The sequence below is a fragment of the Oenanthe melanoleuca genome, chromosome 3 (genome assembly GCF_029582105.1).
Source record: "Oenanthe melanoleuca isolate GR-GAL-2019-014 chromosome 3, OMel1.0, whole genome shotgun sequence".
Lineage (NCBI taxonomy): Eukaryota > Metazoa > Chordata > Aves > Passeriformes > Muscicapidae > Oenanthe > Oenanthe melanoleuca.
In genome coordinates, this window is record NC_079336.1 from 64,103,103 (window position 1) to 64,122,460 (window position 19,358).

Consider the following 19,358-nt stretch of genomic DNA (forward strand, 5'->3'; position numbering starts at 1 on the left):
CAGTAGAAAATCAAGATGTTCCCTCTCCAGGAAAAGCACAGGGTAAGAATTGCATTAGCCACACTATGAGATTGCTCTCCTCTCCCAGGGCTTCTAGTTAATATAATTCCCCTTCTTTTTTTTTTCTTCTTTTTTTTATTTTTTTTTTTCCTCTTGCTGAAACAAGTCTGCCTGTGTTAAACAACAGACCCTTTTCCTCAGTTTTGGCCAGAGGAGGAAGCCTTTGTCCCGATCTCCTGGCAGCTGGCCAAGGCAGTCGGGCTGTGGGCCAGGAGGGGGTGAACTTGAAAGGAACAGTGTGTTGTTTCTACTCTGGTAGCATTCTTCCTTCTTCAGCAGTGCCTCGGCCCCTGGCTGCCTTCAGGCATTATACACAAAAGAACCTAAGGTCAGAAGAGACAATTTTCTCTTGACCGCCTGGAACTTGAAATAATAAGAAATAAAACCATTTTGGGGCTTTCAGTTGTCTGTGTGCAGATAGAGTTGAGAAAAAAAATCTTCTTGGAACTGGCAACTTTCTCACGAGGGAGAAAAGAGCCAATAGCACCTTTTTTCCCTCATTTCAATAGCAACTTTTCTACAGTAACATGCACTTCCCAGTTCTGTATCTTCTATCATTATATGATTTACCTTGGCAGTGCATGAATTTTATTACTGGACATTACTTGCACCCTAATTAGTATTTTTGCATTCATTTTTCATTTCAGTAGTTATAAAGAAATAAGCAATCATATGTATGCTCTTGAAAGACTTAGGCTTAAGTCTAAGAGGCTAAGAGTCTAAGAGGTTGCATTTAGAATTAACCATCTTTAAGGCCATGTTCTCAATGTTTTTTAAAAACATACAGGATTATTTTGCTTTCCTGCAAGACCTGATACTACAAGATGATAAGCACTATGTTTGAACAGTCAAGAAGTAGACAACTTAGCAAGTTGGGTGTTCAGGCATCTTCTAAAAAAGACATTCACACTGGGGTATCTGAATGCAGTGACAAAAAGGCTTTTTCATGTGGTGCTTCTGACTTGGAAGTTGACACAAGCAAGGTGTTCCAAACTTGGATCTGTGAAAGGCTTAAAAGGATGATTGGATCATTGAGCTTGGTTCATGTGTGCCACAGGCCACACAGTCTCTCTTCTGCATAGAGAGCAGTATCTGGAGTTCATTAAGTTATCTGTCATTGATGCAAAATTATCAAGCAATAGCAAATCAGCTGTGTATGTTTTGTACTAATAATTAGTAACCTTCACCACTTCAAGAGAGCAGTGCCATACTTCCAGTCTGCCCTTGTCTGGTTCCTGTCTCCAGCCCTGCAGTACCCATAGTTTTCTCACCATGAAAATATGCAAATGCTGTAAACAAGTCACCTCTCAATCATCTTTTTTTGGTAAGCTGACCAGAATTAATTTATCATCTTTCTCCAAAATGTCCCTTTCAACCCCAGTGTTCATTCTGAGGTTGTTTTCATACTCTTTCTGATTTAGGATGTGGTTACAAAACTGGATACTATATGCCAGTGTTTCAGTTACCAGTACTATATAAGGAAATAAAGATACCTCCACCTCTCTCCATCCCTCTTAGACATCTTAGCTTGCACAGCACGCCTCTTCATCATTTCCTTTATGGGGACAAAAATCACAGATAGCAGCCTACCATGACTTGAAGCACAAAGGCAAGATGCCTGCTCTAGATTCTCAAATGCAGGGCTGTATCTCTGCAGATTTTCTGCATTACATAGCTGTGGTGAAGCTTTTCCTGCTCATAAGCGCTGCTGAAATTTGTCTTAGTCACTGCAACTCTCTCTTCAGTCTGCAAAAAAAGTGATAATGTTAGTATCTGCATAACCTACTCTGCAGCACTGTTCACAAGCCATCTGTAAGAACCTATTTTTAAATTGTGGTTTTGTCAGATCCAGATTTGACTGGATTCGTTCAATAACTCTTAAACAGCTATAAAAGATACACTAGAATTGCAGTGGGTGAGCTGCAGCCATAGCAGTTGTTTCAGCAGCTCAAACTAGACAATCCTGGCATTTCCTCTGCAGATGACTTTGGTTTTGGCACTTCCAACTCTGTCTAGTTCAACTTAAAAGTTGCTTAATGGCTATGAAAGTACCTGACCACATTCTCATAAGAATCTGCCTGTTCATTCTACCAGTGTGGATTATTTTTCAACTTTCCTTTTTCTTCTGTGTTAACCTACCTGAATTAGGAATGCAACATTAAAATGCACCAAATAAAACAGCCTCTTAGAAGTTGCTGCTGAGACTTGTTACCTGGTCTTGAGCGAGATACAGCACATTTCCAGGCTGAGGACAGCATCAAAGGCAGTATGTGGTACAGGAGGGTGGCTGAAGTGTCTCATGCAGCTGGAAATCCATGTTGTTGGATCCACAGCTCTGAACTGGTAGGAGCAAAGGCATAGCATGGTGACATTTCCAGGAGTAGAGTTTAGAGAATTCATTATAATACTTACTGGTTGGAGAAGAGGCTTCAGAGAGTGGTAGCTGGAGAAAGTTATATATTTGCATTGCTGAGTGTGTTGTATGGCAAGTGTTTCATAATGGTGATGTAATGCCTTGAACAGCTCAAGTAGTATGTAAGAGCACTGTTGAATTCATGTCACTGTTGCACTGTCCAGTTGACAGCCAGACCAGTGCAGTGCTGGCCTTTGCAGTATTTTCCAAATATATGTTACTTGTATAGTGTAGGAAGATGTTTGTTATTCATGGCCTTATCAGCCCAAGGTACTTCTTACATTTATCACTTACCACTAACTTTTATTTTCTTTTTTCTTCATCTTTCTTTCTTGCTGTGATTTTATGTCATGCCTTCTTGGTGTTTACATCCTTGCACATTAGTAAGTGTTTGATTATATGTTGTTCAGTTTATCTCTTTGAACTCTTCCTGGTTAATCTCTGTTTTGGCATCCCTCCATTTTTCTTTGCCATCTTATCATTATCAGAGCTTCCTGCATTTTGCCTATGTTAATATAAATAATGAAACTGTATAAGGTTAACAGGGAGACTATTCTTTCCTCTAGTTTCTTTATTCATTGTAGTGGTAAGAAAGAAGGAAGAACGTTGCTGTCTCACCTAGTTCCATCTCTGACAGCCATCATTTTACAGTTTCGGGCTAATTACAGTGTTGTGTATTTGCTCCCAAGATCCCTGTTTGATAAATAATAGGATGTTCCATTTCCTAGGATTGCAGATCTCTCAAGTTCTGGGAGTTTCTGTGACCTGTGGAGAGCTGCTCTCTCAGAGAGATCTATACCTGCCCTTTAGGAGATAGGAAATGGCTGTGTGCCAGTGTGTGAGAGTTCTCCTAATCCCCTGGAGTTAGGAGTTGTTCTGAGTCAGCAAAGCACCACAGTAATTCAGGACAGAAGTGCTAAAACAGAGCAAACAGTGCTGCAAGCCTGGCATAATTGTCCCCAGTATGCACGTGAGGACCTAATCTTAATCTGCGTGTTATTAAAACTTACACCACATTTTATTGGTGTGAATAACTGACAGGAGAGTAAACTCTAGGGGTAAAGAGGTTAGTAACTGGGGTTCATGGTATTTCAGATAAAGTTGGTAGATACTGTGGGACAAATTACTACTTCACTTTTCCATCAGTTTTGATTTTTGATATATTTCTGTCTAGTGGGTGTCTGTTAGATTTTCTCCACCATCCCTGCTGTCCATTAACAAACGGCAGCCTAAGCAAGGTGCCCCATTGTGGAGTGTGGCTGCAGCACATCATCCCTCCTCCAGCTGGGATCCAGGGACTTGCCCTGGGCTGAGACCCCTAAGCGGCTGTAGCCCTGTGGTTATTGGAAAGATGTTCAAACCCATTATGTCAGTGTCTCATCCATTCTCCTGGAACTGTCCTTTTCCAGATACCCTTCAAAAGCCAGGCTAAAAATTTCAAGTTTGGAAAGCCAATCGGTTGTGCCAGAAAATGTTTTGCTAAGCTGCAGTTGAGCATTCCAGGGGAAATAATTTCCACCGCAGCACTGAGAGGCAGATCAAGCAGAGACCCTCGCCCCTTCGTACGTCACATCTAACCACAGTGACATACATTTATTTCCCTTTAAAACTCTGGAGAAGTAGGTATGTGCTGTAACTCAGCTGCATATGGCTGAGACATGGGGCCTCCCTGCACAGTTGCAGGAAATGAGTTTCAGTATCTGTGGCAGCCGTGGTGTTGGCACAGCCGTGGGAGCAGCGCGCTCGGCGTAGCGTTCTTCCACTGCCAGCAAGCCCCGGGCTCTGCTGCCTGCAGCACCCTGCGCTGCCTCCAGCCTGCCTCACCTCTCCTCAAGGGCCTCCCAGGGGCACTGGCTCCCTGTGGCTTCATCCAGGAGCAGCACTGAGGAGCTGCCTCTGCATGGCACCCCCCAAAGCAGCAGGGCACGGGAGAGCACATCGTTCTGAAATTGCTTCTGAGGTGGAGAATGCCTTCAGGATCATTTTGTCTAAATATGGCAATTCAGGGTTTTTGGAGCTACAAGTTATAAAACTCACTTTTCCCTATGGTTTGGGTGCTGCAGTGAGTAATGTCCATTTCTTAGTTAAAAAAAAAAAAATGAGAGTGTGGAAAGTAACAGTAAACACTCATCAACTGGTAACCCAAAAGAATTTGATTTTCTTCATTCCTATCTGCATGCCAGTTTAGCCTTAATTCAAGGTATGAGCAGACTGCATTACTGCAGCCTGCAGTAATGGGAGGTTACATTACTGTATAGTAATGTCTGTGTGCAGATGTGATTGGGAGAAAATCTTCTTGGAACTGGCAACTTTCTCACAAGGGAGAAAAGAACCAATAACACCTTTTTTCCCCCCATTTTAGTAGCAGCTTTCCTACAGTAACATGCATCTTCTGAGACCTGTAGCTCCCATCAGTTGTGATTTTATCTTTGCAGTTCATAAGTTTTATTACTGGACATTACTTGCATCCTAGTTAGTATTTTTGCATTCATTTTTAATTTCAGTAGTTATATAAAGAAGGGGATTGCATTACTACATAGTACATTCTTCTAGTAGTTTAAAATAATGCCAAAGCAAACACATTTTTAAAAAAATAACCCTAAGAAGTAAATGGTGTAGTTTGTTGCCCTCCATCTGGTTAGCTGTCTCAAAGGTCATAAAATGGGGGTCCTTTGGTGGGGCAGCTGGGTTTATGTAGCATATGCAGATTGGTATTTTGGCTTCAAGCCAGATCTACCTAATTTTCCATTTCATTTCTATGATGAGAAGAGGTGGTTGAGGTGACTTCAAGGGGCAGTTTTGTGGTTTCATCCATATTTGTATTAGAGAGCCTTTTAAGAGTATTTAAGAATAAAATGCAGTCTATATAAAGTTCAAGTACAAAAAATAGCAGAGTTCAGTTTTTTATCAAAAGGCTGAGCCTGCAGCCAGGCACACGCCCAAATTATGCCATCCAACAGCCCATACCTCACAGCTCTTCATGCTCTGCAGTTCTAGTGATTGTGCTGCAAGGCAAACAAACAGGAGCCAGAAAATTTACACAGCCCCTGCAGCCTTCCAGAGTGTGGGTCTTTCTCTCTGTTCAGATGTGTACTTCTATAGTCATAGGTGTGTGCACAGAGCAGAGAATTGCACACATCCAGAAACCCCTGTGAAACAGCAAGTTCAGAGGAGTATGCTGTGCTGCGAGGGTGGCACAGAGCACCGGGCTGCTCCCTGCCTGGCACACCAGTAGCACACTGCCCTTGGCCACTTCTGCCCCCACAGACTGACTGCCCCCAAAGAAAACAGTCTCTTGTTTTCACCTTGTCGTCCTTGGCAGCGCTCCTGGCTAAGCACAAGTGCCTCTCTCTGCTGGGACAGGCAGCCTCCGAAGGGAGCTGGAGCTGTGAAAGTGGCTTTCCCCACTTACAGTCCTGGAGGGACCCTATAAGTAAAGGGCTTTTTCCAGTGAGCTAAATGGAGTTTTCTGTAGCAGAAATAACTTACGTGAAATAAAAACAAAGTTGGCAGGCAGTATAAAGACTTAATCTAATAAATATAGTATTTAGTAGTGTATATTTGCTGCTGAATTTGTAAAGAAAACCAAACTGTAAAGCTGGCCAGAGCTATCAGCTAAGCACAATAGAGGAATATCTTGAAGTGCTCAATAATCATAAGAAAGTTTTCTCACCCAAGGACAGACTGAGTACAGTGGCCTTCCTGGAACGTAGTCATCTCATACCCATCAATGGCAATTTGAAGGTAACTTGAACAACTTGACCGAAACTTTAGCAAGATGAGACATTTGTTAGTCTGTTCTGGTCTATGGGTGAAGGTGATGCAGAAGAGAATAAGCTCTTGGGGAACCCAGATATTTTCACCAAAAATACTTCACACTATTCAGTAGATACAGGTCCTGCTTTCTATGCCAATGTCTGTTTGGAATGCAGGCGTTTCCTGAACCTTCCTCTACACTTCTTCTTAGCTAAGTAGCATGTTAAAATTTGCATCTTTCTTTCTGGTATATGTTAATAATTTCGCTACTATCTAAATAAAACTAAGCAAACTGATAAACAGGAAATATAGAATGTATTTCACCGTACATCACTGTAATTAAAGAATAGAGAGCTCTATGCACTGAGTTGTTGTATTACTTATATATGAGTAGAGACAGATTTCAGTGTGAAGAACTACTAAGATAGGTGCAAAAGTTCCACTTAATTTTACACTAGTATGTTTTAATAGCTACCAACTAGTAAAAACCATTTATCCTTTACAGAAGGAATTAAAAGTATAGATGTGAAATAGAATTAATGCTTTAAATATTTTTCTTGTGATTTAGAACAGTGTTGCATTGGGTAAGCTAGTCAGCATCTCTTCGTATCATTCTTTCTACATTTCATATTACTTTGCTGCAGTTGATAAGCAAAACTGACTATGTCAGATATAACTTTTTTCTTCTGCACCAGATGGGTGTGACACAATGAAATCCAGTGAATAAGACAATGTCCACCCCAGCAGCACTTGTCTCATGTGGTATTATTGAATACTGAAATACTGAGGATGCTCTGGTAGGCTATTGCCATCTAGAAAAGAGCAAAATTACTGCCTTCAGAGTTTGCTTTACACCTCCTTCAGATACATTCATCTCCAGTGATAGACTTATCTATTGAGAAGAAAGGTAAAGAGACAATTCAGTATTTTTGTTAGTAACTCTAATTCTTTATCAACAATAAAAGGTTTGTATTTCAGTTTACCAAAGCAGAAGTTGTCAAGCGAACGAAAAAGTAATGAGATATTCCAGGGCATGACAGGAAGATGAGTCTGGTTCCATTAACAGGTATAGTTGATCCTAAGGTGTCATGTGGTGATGCCAACAGTCCTTCAGTACTACCCTGAGATGGATTCAGGTTTACAAGTATCTGTTTAGATTTGAGCTATAATAAAGCACAACTGAGACAGGTCACCATACAACACGTAGGAAATGATTGATCGGTTAAGCTCGGTGGTGTGCCTGACATCAAATTTCTAAGGCTAGGCAAGATTGTGGGTTTCTCTATGTGTAGCTCATGCTCATAGTTCATATGACGTGGTTTGCATTTTCAGATAACTATTGACAATTAAGATCTTTGGTGACTGCAGACAAGACATGTATGCACTACCATATTTAAACATGCAAGTCTGACTTCAAACATCCGTATTTTTTCATATCTTGTTAAAAGTAAATCCATTGTTAGAGACAGCTTGAACTCATTCATATCAGTAATTAGTAGGGTCATGCCTTAATGTTAAATTAAAAAGTTTATGTCTGGTCTCAGTAACCAGCACCCACCGTGTTTCTTGTTGTTCTTTCTTTACAGAACATAGGAAACTTGGCAATCTGACTGTGACAGTGAAAAAGACCGTCCCCTCTCCAGAAGCAATACAGATCCTCTACCAACGCATGAGATATGAATATGAGTTTTATTACTATGTCAAAGAACAATTCCACCTGCTAAAGCGCAAGTTTGGACTGAAGTCTCATATCAGGAAACCAAGTCCCAAACCTGAGTTCTTCATTCCTTCTCCCCTGGAAACAGAGGAACCAATAAATGATGAAGAAGAAGATGATGAAAAGTGGCTAGAGGATATCTATAAAAGGTGATGGATGGAAGAGCTATCCTTTCTCTTCTGGTGACCCCTCCAGCTTTCTTAAGATTTTTTTTTAATTATTATTAAAAGTAATTCCTTAAGGAACTGAGTTAATGCGCAGCGGATTTGAAACAGATCAGAAGAGACCATTCCCACATGCTGGAGCCATGGGGAGATACCTGATTTTGCAGGTTTGATTCATTATGCGGTGTTGGCTCTATAGCATCCTTGCTATAGCACAGTTCAAGAGAGAAGTACCTAGCATCTGTCACAAAATAACTTTTGGAATACACAATAGTCCTTTGTGAACTGCAAAATACAAAAGAATAGATTAGGCATTCTTGAGAAGTAAATCTTACAGATTCTCATCTCTCTCTTTGGCCAGAAACAAGTGAAGTACATTCAGTGAGCCATTTGGGAAGAGTGCCTCTGTTTTGTGCAAAGCACACTGGTATCCCAGTGGTATGGTCAGAGCCATTGCTTTGTCTTCAAGGATAAGAGGCTCAGAAAGAGGCTAAGTAACAGCTCCTTGAATTACCTGTGCCAGAGGAGCAAGGCTGCTCTTCTGACAAATCAGTACTAGTGAGTGTAAGGCAAGTTACAGGAACCAGATATTTTTGGTAAAACCTTCTAGTTCATAGAGTAGGAAAAGTTACTGGGTCAGTGAATGGCAACAACAAATTAAAAGTGCCAGGCAGATCTTTATTTCAGCAGTTGGGTATGTTTGTATTAGACTCAAAAGGAAAAGGTGTAACAAAGGCGGTTTATGTTCAAGAATGGTATTTTTAGATTTTTTTATTATTCTTTTGGGTCACAAATCCAAAGAGATACAGAAAAAACTACTCATTAAAAAGCTCGGGTGATCTGGAACTCCTATTAAGCATGGCCTATATTTCTGCAACTGCAGAATTTAATTGTTCACATCTGAATCTGAACGCAGCTTCCCCACCCAACTCCTGTTTTTAATGTGGCTAGAAGGAAGATTGACACTATGAACATAGACAGCTTCTCTAGTTGAAATATTTCAGAATCATCAAACAAATACAAGAAGATGCGCTCTCTGAAACCAAAGCTTGTTGCGCTGATTCAGTGGTAGGTTATTAAGAGATTCACTGTGAAAGCTGTGCTTGTTAATCACTACACATGTTATCTGCCAACACTAGGAAAGGGATCAGTGGAAGCTGGGAGGACAAAGAGAAGCAGCACTAGTATGTGAGGTGCTGTTGTTATTCAGGTGGGTGTCCCTGGAGTGGGATTCCCTGTGATGTGTGGGTGTGCTGGCTATTGGGCAGCCTGCCAGTCCTGGTGGTGCAGAAGTGACAGACTCACAGGCAGCCCTGGGCAGAGCTCTTTGGCCTTCTGCTACAAAACAGAGCAGGGGGGAGTTTGAGGTCTTGGTGAGGCCTTGGCCTCTTATGTGCCATTGTTTTCAGAGGAAACTGAACTGAGAATAAGAGCAATAAATTCCTGTCCCTAGAGCACAGGAAAGAAGCAGGTACAAGTTTCAGCTGCTTGTTAGGATGAGGAGACAATCCACCTCTATCTCACATCCTTTCTCGAACATCTACCAGAAATTTTTTTGTTCCTATTCCACAGCTGCCATCTGCAAGGTCATACTTTGGTTTGCTATATCTTGCAAAAGTTATTTTGTGATGGATGAAGCATATAGACACGGGATCAGCTCAAATGGGATTTCCAAGGATTTTATCTTCCATGAGCCTGCTGAGAGCCAATAGAAATTATGGTCAGTCTTTACCTATACTCAGAGAATGAAAATAAAGGAGAGTTGAAACAAGATGCTAACTTACAGAAAATACTAGGAAGAAGATTCTGTTCTCATTCTTGACAAGCCAGGTTGGTGGTAGCAATGCACTACTGTGGCGGAGCACATTAAAGAAAGCTGAAAATGGCACAGATAGTAACTAACATATTAGCTAAGATATGAATCTGCTGCATTGTATATTTTAAGTGGTTTCTATGAAATTACGTTGAAAGAGTAATGATTAGTTTACACACTGTGGAGTTGTTGTATTTTGGAAAGAACTAGTATTCTCATGTTTCTGAAATTCTGTTTCAATCCTTTTTCTGCCAACGTTTTAACAGAATTATAGTCACTTAACACCTTCACCCTTCATGAGAGTTCACTGCCACTTACAGTAAAGTCTGTTTCTATCTGTTTGTTTATTTAATCTTCAGCCATCACTACTTATAATCTAAATACAGAAGCTGCTTAGTGATTTACTCGCTAGGTTTTAATATTGTCATATTTTTGTAACAATCAACCTGGCCTCTCCTCCTCAAATGGTAATTCTTAAATTTATCTGGCACATAGCATCTAATATTCCTGGTCCTATGGCCTATTTCTCTGTCATTAAATATATTTGCTTAACTTTTAAAAGGTACGTTATAAGCTGGTAAATCTTTGACTTATTTATTGAAACTTTTCAGCACATTCCAAATTCTAAGTTGCTCAGGAAGAAGTTGATTTAAATAATTATATTTGGGTCTGATTAATATTTCTTATTAAAAAAAAAATCACTGTTTGTAAGCCTTTAGTCCACAAGAGCTTTGTAGAAATTGCTAATGCATATACTTGGAGATCTTTGTGGGGGGAAAAAGGTGGCTGTTCAACACTTACAAAAATAAGAAAATACATGTCTACGTTAGCTTAGCTATAAATGAATGCAACATGTGTTTTGGAATGAAATCTTCTTTAACTTATTCACTACTATCTCCTGAAATATCAATAAGCCATATGATTCTTTATTTTTCAATCCAACAATGTTTAAAAATAAAACTTGCACATTTCTTCCTGGCGCCATAGTCCTTTTGCTTACCTTAGTTTTCCTGCCTGGATACAGGGGCTGTGGGTAGGATGCTGGAGTTGCACCCTACAGAGCAGGGTTGGATACAGTATAGGATATCCTCTGAAAGTCATACTTGAGCAGTGGGACTGAACAGGTTGCTCCTGAGTTATTCCATCTCCCAAACTATCCAGACATGTGAGCTGGAGTCCGAATTGTTTTACTCACCTGAGATGTGCGGTCAGGACATTGAAGTTCATTGTCCAGTGTTCCATGGCTGCTAAGTGAAAGTTTTATCCAGGAGAGAAACAACTTGGTCTTCATGCACTACATTTTTACTAGGTATGGTATTTGATGGCCAGGCATAAAAGCTTCAGTAGTCAGAGTGATGTTACAATGCAAGTGAAGTATCAGTGCTTTCACACTACAGAGAGAATCAACTGTTGTTAAAATGCAGCATTCTGGAAAAAAAATAAATTTCGGTTTTAAGTTTCAAGTGACAATGACAAATTGTGCCGTTTTCTTTTTCTGTTCAATTTACTTCTCTTCCACATGAATTTTCTTGGTGATGCAGGGCTAAGTCCAAGTATCTCAAATGTCCTCCACTTGCATATAGAGAAGTAGTTTGGCAGAACTGAAAGTACATGAACCTGATGGTGTACTTAAAGAATTCCAGCTTCTTTACAATTCTTTTATTGTTGGATCTTTGATGAATCATTTGAGTGTTAGGATGTAGAATGGTACATTGTATCATAAACACACGAGCAAAGTCACAAATTTTAAATATTGGAGATCATAACTATGAATTCAAGCCATGGAATTTTTCGTCTTTTCAGTATTTGACACAATAAAATTGAATGTACAGGTACATTTTTTGACTAGCAAAGGAAACCATACTGCATGCCAACTTTTATCCTCTTCTCAAATGAAAAAAACATTGTCTGCCAAAGATTAAAATTTTATATTCTTTTAAAAAATAAAGACCTGTAATTCCCAGCTACCAGTAATGGTGCTCTGATCTTTCCCTCTATTTTAAGAAAGGGAACATCTGTGATATTAGAACATTAGCCTAAAACAACGCAGCAACATTTTTGAGAGCTAAAATACTATAATACAGTACAACAGCATTCCTTCTGTTTTATTTTTAAGGACTCTGCCTTTTTTGCAAGGAGTTCAACTAACACATAAAACACTGTTGATCAGAGTGCTTGCATGAGCCAAGACCAAAGAACTGAGTGTTGCTGTGTATCAACCTCCACACCTAGATTCCATGGGAAAAACAAGGGTGTTACCAAGCCTTGGAAGTGCCTCTCCACTGGCAATGGAATCACTGGATCTACTTCTGCAGGATCTGTCCCAAGGGAGGGTTTGCAAAGTTAGGCTCTGCTTAAGTACCCACAGGTATGGCAGGAAGGTGCTGGGAGGCAGCTCCATGAGAAATGGCCACTGGAGGGTAAAAAAACTTCACTGCAGAATATTTAAAGTGAATGGGAAAGGATCTTAGTTTGAAGGTTGAAAGTGAAATTGCAACCAGCATAAATCAATTCCTGATGTCTCACAGCTGAGAAACAGTGGTAAGTTTTCTTTGGTTTGTCTGGAAGTGGCGTTGTATGCCAAGCTGCAGCGCGCAGTGAATGTCAAATCTCGCTTGTAAGCTTTAGAAGATCAGTGTGTGTGTGTAATGAGAGCACCAGCACTCCTTAATGGTTGGATCTCTGACCCTGTCATCTTGGAAGAGCCTGCAGTAAGGTTGTTGTGGGGGTGGAGGGATGGGGGAAGGGGAAGGTTTTCTGCAAAAACAAATTTGGCCTTGCAGACACTGTAAGATGGGAAGATTTGACCACTGGTTTATTTAAATGTGGATTTTGAATATAAACACGTGGGTTTCCTTTTCTGAGTGTGTAAAGGAGAAATGTGAGTTGATTTTGAATTTGAGTGATTATGGCTGGAAGAGTAAGTTAATAATATTGCTGTCAGGCAGGCATATTGGAGTGTGCTTTATGCACACTTTCATCATCTCTGTTCTCTTCTTTGGATACAATGGGCAAAAAAGCCAAAAGTTAAAGAATTCAGCTATACTGCAAGGGAATTGATGCTGTGAAAAGCAGAGATTAGCAGGAATACATGGGGGTGATGCTGCTCAGAGTTAAGATTATTGGTCTAAATGCAATGATGATATAGAGCAGCCAGCAGAAGTGGTGCTCAAGCTGCTCACTCTGTGGCTTTGTCTTACCTGGACAACTTGAGACCATGCTTCAAAATCACATGCTGCTTCAAATCTCTTATTTGTATTGTTAGCAGGACAGCACTGGATGTTTTACTTTTTCCCTATCATTTCAAATTGCCACTTAACCTCACCAACTTGGCAGAGCATAAGCACACAGCCTGTTCCTGTATCTGATGTGCAGGAGCTTATCAGAGACATGGATTTGATCCTTCAGCAAACCTCTCTCTGATGAGCAGAGTGAAACAAATCCTTGGCACAGTGTTGCTGCTAACAGGCGGAGTGATATTTAGTTACTGTGCCACAAGGGAAGGTATTCCTGCAGTTCTCCAGCTTACTGCAGGGGACTTTGGACAACCTCAAGGATCAGGGGACCATTGTCAGGTAGCAAAAGCCAGTTGCATGTCAGTGTTGAACTCATGAATATCTCCAGGTTAGGTGCAGGAAAGAAACAGAGGTAGTTCCAGTTTGTACCAGACACAGGAGTGACAGTCTGGGCTATGGTTTCACAGAGCCCGCAGGGATTTCTGTTCTTGAAGCTTCCTGTCCAGTTTGTGTGGTGGGAAGCTCAGGGAGAGGAAGTCAGCTGCAGTTCTTAGTCTCTGACTCCTCAAAAAAGACAAGATTCTCAAGATCATGCTGGATAAACATGCTAGAAGAGGCAGCAGTGAGGCACCTGTGCCTCACAGAGGAGCTGTGAGCACTTTTCCGTTTTCACTTTCTCCATTTGTTTGTATTTGGCTCTATTTGCTCTGTTTCCCGAGTCTGTGTAGGGTATTTCGTCACTAAAAATATTGTCTAATCACCTTGGAAAATGGTTGATATGCTTATCATTTTGATCCACAGTGGAGGTAAAGAAGTGCTTATCCCCATTTCATACATTGGGAATGGATGCAGCAAGTGTGTAAGTGATATTCTAAATGTCACACAGAAAGGTTGTGAAAAGGAACTGATGATAATTTAGCCGAGTGTCTTAATCCTTGAACTTTCTTTTCTGCTGTTAGATTGGCCCTAGATTTTGGAATGCAAAACAACTACTATGGAAAATTTTTCTTAACTTGGAGTCTTTCCTTAAAACTAGGAAAACCTTTCAGTTAACTGCCTAAATATGAATGATGTTTTAGCCCTTATGCATTTATTTCCTTTTGGGACAAAGATGAATTCCAGGTTTTGTCTGTTCAGTTGCATACTAAACACCTGCAGAAATGGTATGGTTGCAAGAAGGCTTTTTGTTAGGGAATGGTGTTCCTGTAGCAGTAGGGGAAGATAAGCAGATAGATGGGTGTCTGAAGTCACATCTTGTAAATTTAGCCATTCCCAAGAATATGGTCATGTTTTCTCCTGCAATATATGGCACTTGTAGCCTACCTGAAAAGTCATCAGACCTATGTTCATGTATGTGGTCTAAGTTGTGTTTTAATTTAGTTTTCCACAGTGCTTAAAAACCCAGGAAAAGAAGTGATGCCTCACTGTTCAGCAGCCACTCAGAGTTCTCACACAGCTCACCAAGTAGTCAGTTTTGTCTGATGTACTCATAAACCCGAACTTCTGATACCTTCTACTTATTGGGCAGGGGCAGATGCCTCTCACCTGAGAGATCTGGTGCTTTCTTCTCATCTCTTCGCTGTCCTCCCCTCACCTGGACAGCGCACATCGTTAAAGCTTTTGCCTATATTTTCTGGAGAGCATCTGAAGGAGGATTTTTTGCAGATGTGGACATAATCCTCTGTTCCAAGTGTCCATGGAGATGCATGAGCTGCAGAGATTTGCTCTAAACTTTAATACTGGAGGAAGGCTCTTGATTCTGAGCCCACCTTGCAGGTATCAGCTTCGTTCCTGCTCCAGATCTAGTGTCTGTTCTGAGTGTTAGGGTGGGTGCTGGCCTGTCTCTGCTGAAATAGCTGAGGGTTAGCAGTAACAAATCCATTCACTCTGTCTTTGGGCTGGGAGGCTGAGATGCTGGCAGGTAAACCCATCAGGGTGCAAGGAAGCCTCCATAGCATCAATCCTCTGATGTGAGCAGGGACACTCAGTGTCAGCAGCAGCCCTGGGGCTGGTGTCTGCATAAGATGGGGGAAACAGCTGTTTTCTCACTCATGGTGTACTGGTGGGCACTTCTGCCAATCCTCTTGGAAAAGTTACTGCTAGTCCTGTCAGCACTTGATGTGGAAAAGAAATTTTTTTCCTGCATTTTTTAGACAGAAAGCTGGCAAAGAAAACCCAGCAGTGCTGCTCTTCCCTAAATGCTGCAGAGATCCAGGGGAGGTGTCAGGGTGCAGAAGAGGGAAAGCAGCACCTCCTGCCTGCCCCACAGGGGATGAGTTCCAAGCTCTTTCTCATCAGACCTAGGCAGGATGGTGCTGGTAGAGGACAGTGTTGCTCCTTGAAGCATGAAAACCCAGCTCCTCACAGTGGAGTTTCCTGTCAGAAACTTAGCTGTGAAAACTCCTTGGAGTCTCCCTGTACAGTTGTAGCTTTCCATTAGGTTTTGCCCCAAAGAATGTGATTTGGCCCATCAGCACTGTGTGGAAACTGAGATTTCTAGAGACTCCACAATCCAGCCCTTGTCAGTCACGCCACTTGGGTCTGTACATGGGGCTCTTTGTGATAAACCTCACTGGAATTTGGAAAACATTCAGCAAATTTGACCTCTACTTTGTCTTATAAATATCAGTGTCAAGCAGCATCATGTATGCTTTATCACTCCAAAATGGGGGAAAGGACATGGAATTAGTGCAGTCAGCTCTGATTTTCCAAAACAATATCTTCTGAGTTAAAAAAGCTTTTTGCTTCTCAAAAAGAAAATACAATGTCCTCTTTTTGCCTCGGGACCGGGGCTGCTTCTCAAGCTTACTCTAAATCCTTATGAACGTGGGCTTTTGGTCTCTTGTAGATAGAGCACTGCAGCAGTCCCCTCCAGCAAGGAAGGTGAGATGAGACCCAGCCCATTTCTCTGTTTTCACCACAGGAAAGGGAATAGAGGCATTGGAAAAACCTTAGCCAAGAACAGCTCTGACCAAAATTATGATCTTCTTACTTCTCTACAAAACAGAAAAGTGCAAAATAGATAGCAAAGCTTACTGGGGCAATCCAGGGAAAACGCATCTAGCTGCAGGTCAGCATGTTTTCCAGAAGCTGCCGCTCCTGCTAACATAAGGAAGATGAGCCCCTTGGTTCCCTCAGCAGTCGGATGTGGTGGCACAGTGCCCCCTCCTCGGCGCCCCGGCAGAGCTGCCCGGGCCGCGCTGGTGCAGATGGGGACGCCTTGGGAGCCCTGCGCAGCTGGCGGCCCCGCCTGCTGCCGAATCGCTGTGTGGCCATCCTAATTGCTTAAAGCTTTCCTTTCCCCCTCACCGCAAATGCTGGAGCGCAGTATTTATCTACTCTGCAAAACTTTTATGAGAACTGGTACGGTTTTGTAGAATTCCTGAATAACAGCGATCACAATAGCTGCGGCAGAGCCAGACTATGCAAACCCCAACGCCTGCACTGTTGGCCTTATTTACACACAGTGTCTGCAGGGAGGAGCTGTGCTCCCCTGCACAAAGTGCCCCAGACCCCTCACAATCCAGCTGAGGTGCAGCTGCTCAGCGCTCCGCCCTCCCCCTCCCTCCTTCTCCTCAGTCCCAGGCTCACAGAGAGCATGGGCACCGTTGGAAGACACCAGGGTGCAGCTCTCCGAACCACTTCGGGACTTAGCACTAGTTTGTCTTCCTCCAAAAATAAAAAGGAACTTCCCCTGGGGAAATTTTGCATGGGAAAAACTTCCTCGCTTTCCTACCAAATAGTGGGCTAGGAAAAGTAAGCTGAAACAGGGCAGGTAATCCCTACCTTTTCCAAAATAGCCTTTCAGGTTTTGACCAGCCCTTACATACTGTGAAGCCAGCACTGACGTGTCATATCCTTGAAGACTGCTCTTTCTGGTAATATTTAAGATTAAATTATTATAGTAATTACAAGTAGTAAAGATAATAACGTGTTAACCTCATAGTTGTGTTCAAATGAAACAGAAGATTCTGGAAAAAAGATGCTTTGGATGCAGAGGAAGCCTTATGCAGGAAGGGGATGAGTGCAGGTTAAACTGTGGGAGCCTCTTGCTGAGGAGGCCTGACTGCAGTGCTCAGTGCCTGGGAATAGCCAGCTTTCCCCTTCTTCCTTCCTCTCCAGTGCATGCCAGTCATTTCAGTTTGGATGAAACAGAAAAAATTACCAAGCCAAACCAAACCAAACTATCCATTGTTTTTTCCAGCCTGTCCTTCCAAAAGTAGTTTGCTTTAGTCCAGTGAGTCAAAAGGTGTCACTCCCTTACTCATCATTCCCGTTTGCTCAAGGGGAGAGCTGGCAGAGAAGCCCAGAACCTTGCACCAGTACTTGGTAGCTCATTCTTGGGGAAGCACTGCTTTAGCTGTAGGGGCTGCAGGCTTGGAGACTGTGTAAATGGTGATTTTGTTCAGGGCTAGTGGAGCCTGCCTGAAAGTGCCACCATAAAGGGGATCACCAAGGGGAGCAAAACCAGACTGCACACACAGAAATGGCAAGGTCCCACCTTGGACCACAGCACTGCAGTGACACGGTCAGCACGTGTTTGGTGTGTGCACTGTGGGAACACAAGCAAGTGTATGTGCATAGCTTCAAAAATACTATAGCCCTCTGGAACTCTGCTGGGGGGTTAGAACAAAAGAGAGAAGGGTTTTGCTTCTAGAAGATTTAAGAGATGTTACACAAACCAAAACAGAGGTGATGAACAGGGTGGAATGTAAGGAGCAGAACCCTGTACAAGAGAGGTTGAAGAAAGCTACTCCTGGTACAGATATCAGGCATTCTCCATGCAGCTTGATATCCATAAAGGAGCTGGCAAAAAGGCCAGTCACAGCCTCTCTGGCTCCACTTTTCCTGCCCCTGATGGTGAGGGCACACTTTGTGAAAAGCCTACACCTGATAAAAGACAGAAATGGGGGAAAGATTCAACCTGTGCCCAGATGCAGTAATGGGTCCAGGTGAAACTGCTTAATAACCCTGGCAGTCACTGGCTTTCAGGTGCTGGAGTCAGAGGGGAAACGAGCAGAGATGGAATTTGTTCATCCTCTTTCACTGTCAAAGTCATCAAAGGTCAGTGCTGGTGTAAATTAACTCATACTATACATTTTTAAAGGGAAGCAAAGCTGCCTATAATACTGTTTCAAGCTCTATTCTAGTAAGCTACCAATATCAGCTTTGTTTAAAGGTTTTCTTCACCTCTCAATCTCAAGTTTGTGCTGTTTCTCAACAAAAACTGCTGGAGTCAGGGGAGGCTCTGGGCTGAGTCACTTTTTGTCAGAGGAAGGGTTTTTCCTCCTGCTGCTGTGGTCCCTTGTTCCCATATCTCATGGGTCTCTGCATTTCCAACGCAGAGCCTGTGCTCCGCAAAAATGCACCGCAAGCTTTCAAAGAATGCATCTGTTTATGTTACCTCCCCTGGCCCAACATCCTGTTTTGGGAAAAATAGCTTTTATAATGAGAAGCAGGGGGAAGCGAACAAATTATTCTCTGTGCTGGAGGTGCAGGTCTTCCTTTCTCCCAGCGCTTTTCGGGGTGGACTCTGTTCTTTCCCCGGAGTTCCCGCCTCGGAGGAAGGAGCCGATATCCCCAGCCGGGCTCTCCGGGCAGGGGCGCGGTGCCCGCTGCTCCATGGGGCGCAGCCGGCGATGCAGCTCCCGGGGCTCGGGCCCTGCCCGGAGCCGGGCGGGCACTAGAGGGAGCCGCGGCCGCGGCCATCCCGGCCCGGCCCGGGCAGGTGGAGAGCGGCTCCTCTCGGGCAGGGCTCGGGAATCGCTGCCCGCTCCGCATCCCGAACAGGGCCCGGGAATCGCTGCCCGGCCCGCATCCCGAAACCTGCGGGGCACAGGGACGGAGCTGCCCGGGGAGCCGGGACCCCGAACCAGCGGTCCTGGCTGGCAGCGAGCGCTCGGGCGCCGAAGAATGCGAGAGATTCCGGGTGGGAAGTGGTGTGAGATGCGGCGGGATATTAGAAGATGAAAATCGGGGAGTGGCCACGTCTCGAGGTCTGGACAAAGGCCGGGCACGCTGGAGGGAGAGAGGAAGCGGGAGGAAGTGTATTGCTGAGTACTGCAATGATAATACACAGCTTGCTTTCAAAAGCCAACCAAAGAAACCGAGGCTGTGAAAAGTCGTTTTCAAACTGGGGCTGTAACAACCTTTTATGAGCAAACATCAAACCTGCAAAACCATATTTCCATTGACTTTT

The 19,358-nt window shown here is 42.9% G+C and overlaps 1 protein-coding gene across 1 annotated transcript in view; it reads left to right on the forward strand.

Moving 5' to 3' along the window:
• Positions 1 to 11,393, forward strand: part of UST (uronyl 2-sulfotransferase) — a 147,306-nt gene extending 135,913 nt beyond the window's left edge. The window contains exon 8 of the mRNA XM_056488079.1: positions 7,816 to 11,393. Coding sequence (XP_056344054.1) covers positions 7,816 to 8,099 — 284 coding nt within the window. The 3' untranslated portion in view covers positions 8,100 to 11,393. The remainder of the gene's footprint in view (positions 1 to 7,815) is intronic.
• The last annotated feature ends 7,965 nt before the right edge of the window (positions 11,394 to 19,358 follow it).